This window comes from Echiichthys vipera (assembly GCF_963691815.1).
Source record: "Echiichthys vipera genome assembly, chromosome: 3".
Taxonomy (NCBI): domain Eukaryota; kingdom Metazoa; phylum Chordata; class Actinopteri; order Perciformes; family Trachinidae; genus Echiichthys; species Echiichthys vipera.
The window spans coordinates 21,782,480-21,786,794 of record NC_139828.1 but is presented as its reverse complement, the minus strand read 5'-3'; the positions used below and the strand labels follow the sequence as shown (position 1 = coordinate 21,786,794).

The 4,315-nt window shown below is 40.8% G+C and overlaps 1 protein-coding gene across 1 annotated transcript; it reads right to left on the bottom strand.

Moving 5' to 3' along the window:
* pars2 (prolyl-tRNA synthetase 2, mitochondrial) lies at positions 1 to 3,734 on the bottom strand. Its single transcript, XM_083911005.1, has 4 exons — positions 3,595 to 3,734; positions 2,072 to 2,408; positions 1,211 to 1,456; positions 1 to 1,130 (listed from the first exon to the last, which is right to left on the bottom strand). Exons 2-4 carry the CDS (start codon positions 2,393 to 2,395, stop codon positions 249 to 251), a joined length of 1,452 nt encoding a protein of 483 aa, XP_083767131.1. The 5' UTR covers positions 2,396 to 2,408; positions 3,595 to 3,734; the 3' UTR covers positions 1 to 248.
* Between the last annotated feature and the right edge of the window lie 581 nt (positions 3,735 to 4,315).

Genomic DNA, 4,315 nt, shown 5'->3' with positions numbered 1-4,315 from the left:
TATTTGTATCATGAAAGGCTGCAACAAAAATTGACAGTTGACATTCTTGTGTATGATTTCATGGTAACCAAATGCAATTTAATATCCTGAAGGTCCATTACCATGCTTTTATTGAGACAGAAAGCTGTCAACCAGTCTATATATTATAGGCTTTATAACTAAAACAAAAAAGAAACTTCCAGTCCCCCTAACAGCATTAGATAAATCTTAAAAAACACCACTGACTGCACCACACCCAAAAACATTATTCAAACATTTTCCACTCTTCCCAGACAATCTAACAGTCCATCTTTACTGAGAAACATCGTCTCACCTGTCTGCTGACAGATCACCTCAAACTTGGGTGTTTCCTCCAGAGCTCCCCGTCCTACTACAATAACATAAGGGTAGCCCAGTCTGCTGGCATCCTTCAGCCTCTTCCCAATAGTCATCTGTGTACGGTCATCAAAAATGACTTCACCTCTCAAACGAGGCAGAGTCTCTCCCAAAGTGTGAAACAGTTCCTCAGCCAAGATTGACGCCTCGTCCATCTTACTGCCCTTCTTTGGGGGTAAGACACACACCTGGTAAGGGGCAATGAGGCCCGGCCAGCGAATCCCCTCTTCTGTTGACAACACCTCAATGGCTGCAGCGAGAATACGGGTAACGCCAAGACCATAGCAGCCCATCTCTGATATACAAACCTTGTTCTGGGCATTGCTGAAGCAGGCTTTGAATATATGAGAGTATTTTTTACCCAGGTAAAAGGTGTGGCCAACCTCTATACCCTTTGACTCTACCAGTGTGCCAGTTTTGCACTGTGGGCAGTCAGTATTGTCTGATGACATGGTCTCTACATTAGCAGAGAAGGAGCAATTCCCACAGACCAGAAGCCGGTCTTCACCGATGTCTGCTGGGAGCTGGAACTCGTGGGAGAGTTTGCCACCGATGTTGCCTGTGTCTGCCTGCACCTGAACGCAGCCCAGACCCAGCCGGGCGAAGAGCCTGGTGTAAGCCTGGCACACAGATTCATAGGTCTCGTAAGCCGCTTCTTCACTCACGTCAAACGAGTACATGTCCTTCATGTAGAACTCCCTCCCTCGAAGCAGACCAAACTTCGGCTTTGGTTCATCTCTGAATTTGCGAGTGATCTGTTTAAAAAAATTGTGATGTATAAGAAATTGCAGCTTATTACAACATATGCACTGGTGGCAACATGATTCAAAGCTACCTGATAAAGGAGCAAAGGGAGCTGTCTGTAGGAGAGACTCGTCTGGTGAGCGACCAGAGTCGTCACTGCCTCCTCATGAGTGGGACCCAAGCAGTAGTCGGCTTCATGGCGGTCTTTCAGACGGAACAGCTCCTTTCCCATCAAGTCCCAGCGTTCACTGGTTTTCCACAAATCAGCTGAGCACAAACTGGGCATGTCCAGCTTCTGCCCACCAATCCCCTGCATCTCTTGGTCAATTACTCTCACCTGTGGATTAAAAATGTAAGTTTTTACATGTTCAGGACAAAAATGAGAACATTTATACTACTCAATCTTGCCCCCGTCCCCAACCCCAATAGTCTTTGCTGCAACCTTTTCTATTTATGATGAATTGCTCAATATTTCTGTTGCTTCAGACCTCTGAGAATTATTTGTGATTCATAACCAAAACCCAAAAATGTGACAGGGGGCCAAAATGAGATTTGGCGTTGTATTAAGGAGTCACAAACCAAAAATGTTTGGAACTTTTCTAACGTGAACGTATGGATGACTGTCAGAAAATTTGTTAAAATTTGGATCACCATTAGCTACCACAAAGTGGTTGTACTAAAAATGAACAGCAATCTAAAAAAAACACTAATTTAACAGTAAATGAAACAATTTCACAATGAAAAAGTTTATTCTAAAAAAAAAAAAAAACTATGCATCAACAACATTATACACTTGATGATTCATCAGTCTTCTCTATTTTTCATTTGGTTGTATGTAGCTGGGTCACAAATTCAACACTTCAACACACGTTTGTTTTGTAGACATGACAACTAGATCCACCACACTTACTTGTTTTAAGTGTAAAATGAACAAAACAAAAACTAGTCTCACCAGCTTCTCCATGGAGCGGACGGTGGCAGGAAGGTAGTAGTAACAACCAGGGTTGGACGGATGGATGAGCCCAGCCTGCTGCATGAGCCTTTGACTCTTACAAGTCATCTCACCTTGCAGCCGGCTGTCCTGTCCCACATCACGCAGGTTTGAGGGCTGGAAGAGGCGGGACACCAGCAGTGCAGGCTTGATTTGTCTGGAGTTGGCGGAGGTAGGTACGGTGACATGCTCAGCACCCCCTGAATGGTTTCTCCAGGGAAGTACTGAAGTTCTGTTGAGCCGACTTAAGACTCTCGGCCAAATCTGATTCATTATGGGCTCCATGGTAGATCCCGACCTATTGGATGAGACAAATAGAGCTGAAACTATTAGTCAATTGACAGAAAATTATTTAAGCAATATTTTGATTATCGATTAGTAGTTTGAGTAATTTTTCCAGTGAAAAATAAGTCTATTAATCAACACAAACAATTTGAGGACATTATCTTGGGCTTAGAGATATTGTAATGAGCATTTTTTTCTCATGTTTTGGTTGCTAATGAAAATACAGGTTAATAGCAGCCCTAAGATCAGTGGTGCAATTAAGCCCAATCATTACTGGAATACTAGTAAATACATTTCTGGGGCACTACTTTCTTTGACTTTTTCCATTGGAGCTTTCTTTAGATTTTCAAGGAAATGGTTTGCAAAGCTATTTTTGAGGGTTACATGTGTGAATCGAGAATGTCTTTGTTTCCTTATTAATGTCTTGTTTTCTTTCCTTTTTTGGTTTTCAAGAACATTATTTCTAATGCTATTTTTGAGGGTTACAAATGTGAATAATATATTTCCTTGTTTCTTTTCTTATATCTTTATTTTCTTTTCTTTGAAGTGCGTAGATTTAATGGATGATACAATAGGATAGGCATATATGAGCTTTTGCTTCAGCCGAAATCTTTACAGTCATTAACTGTTTGAGTTTACACTATATGTTTATAATTATTGTTTTATGATGTCTGAATAAACAACAACAACTTAAAGCCATTGTATTCTACTTTATAGCCTACTTAGTGAAATATTGTACCTTATACACGGTGGACAAGCATGAGCAAGTTACTTTGACCTTTTATACTTCAATACACTTTGTTTATTATTCTTACTGCACTTTAACATAGCTAAAATTAAACTTGTCTTAAGCCAAGTGCTAAATTATAGGAAATTCAATCGTAGTCGCTGCATGCAGGTAGTTAAAACAGGTGAAGTCAAGGTCGTCATAACACAGTCATCCTTGCAGAGATCTATCATAATAAACCATAGAGTAATAACGTGAATGCAGAGGATCGGTCCAAAGTGCAGATGTCACTGACAGATGTCCAAAGTGTCCACAGCAGCGACAGTTCACAGATACATGTCAATAAATCCTGACCGCAGACTGAATGATCCTGCATTGGTGGACAGTTTTTCAGTTTAGCACCTAAGGTTAGCTTCCTCAGTTAGCATGTAACGACGTAGCTACGTACGCAGAACCAGTAACCAGGACTCACCGGGGGACCGACAACCGCTGTTGTTCCGCATAGATTATGTGAGTAAATGAGTCAAGTGCGTCATTTCTAGAAAGTTGACAGACTTAATAACATTGAAGGTGCCTGCAGCATGCTGTCTCCTGAGCACATAGACTGTAGGCTCGGCGCTCTAATGTGACGTCGCCACCTGCAGGTCTGGAGGAGTGATGACGCAGAGGCACTGATATCGTGATAATACCTCCGTTTTCTCGTGATAACTAAATAAATAAATAATAAATAATTAATTTGATAGATAATGAATGGGCCTGAGATTTCCATCACACCTGACAGGTCATGCCTCATAAAGACTCCTCATATCTTGAAGAACACTATAGAAAACACTGCGGATGATTTAAGTTGGTTATTTACTGTTATGAATCAAACTGTAATCTGTATATTTATGTGCACATAGTAAAACGTCTCCCTGTATTTGTATTAATGTTGTTGTAATATAATATTGTTGACATTAAAGTTTGTTAAAAAAAACAATAACCTATGTAGTTAATGAGGCCATCAGGCTCACTCACACCTCTGATAAAGCTGAAGCCTTGTTTACCATCTTCTTAGATGAAGCACACTAATGTGAACATTATCTGTAATAAAAAGGCATAAAGTCATTTCAGCCGGTCAGGCCTCGATTGAAGAGACATGTGATGGTGATCGATATTCTCCTGCTCCTCTGACATTGATACACTGATTCTCC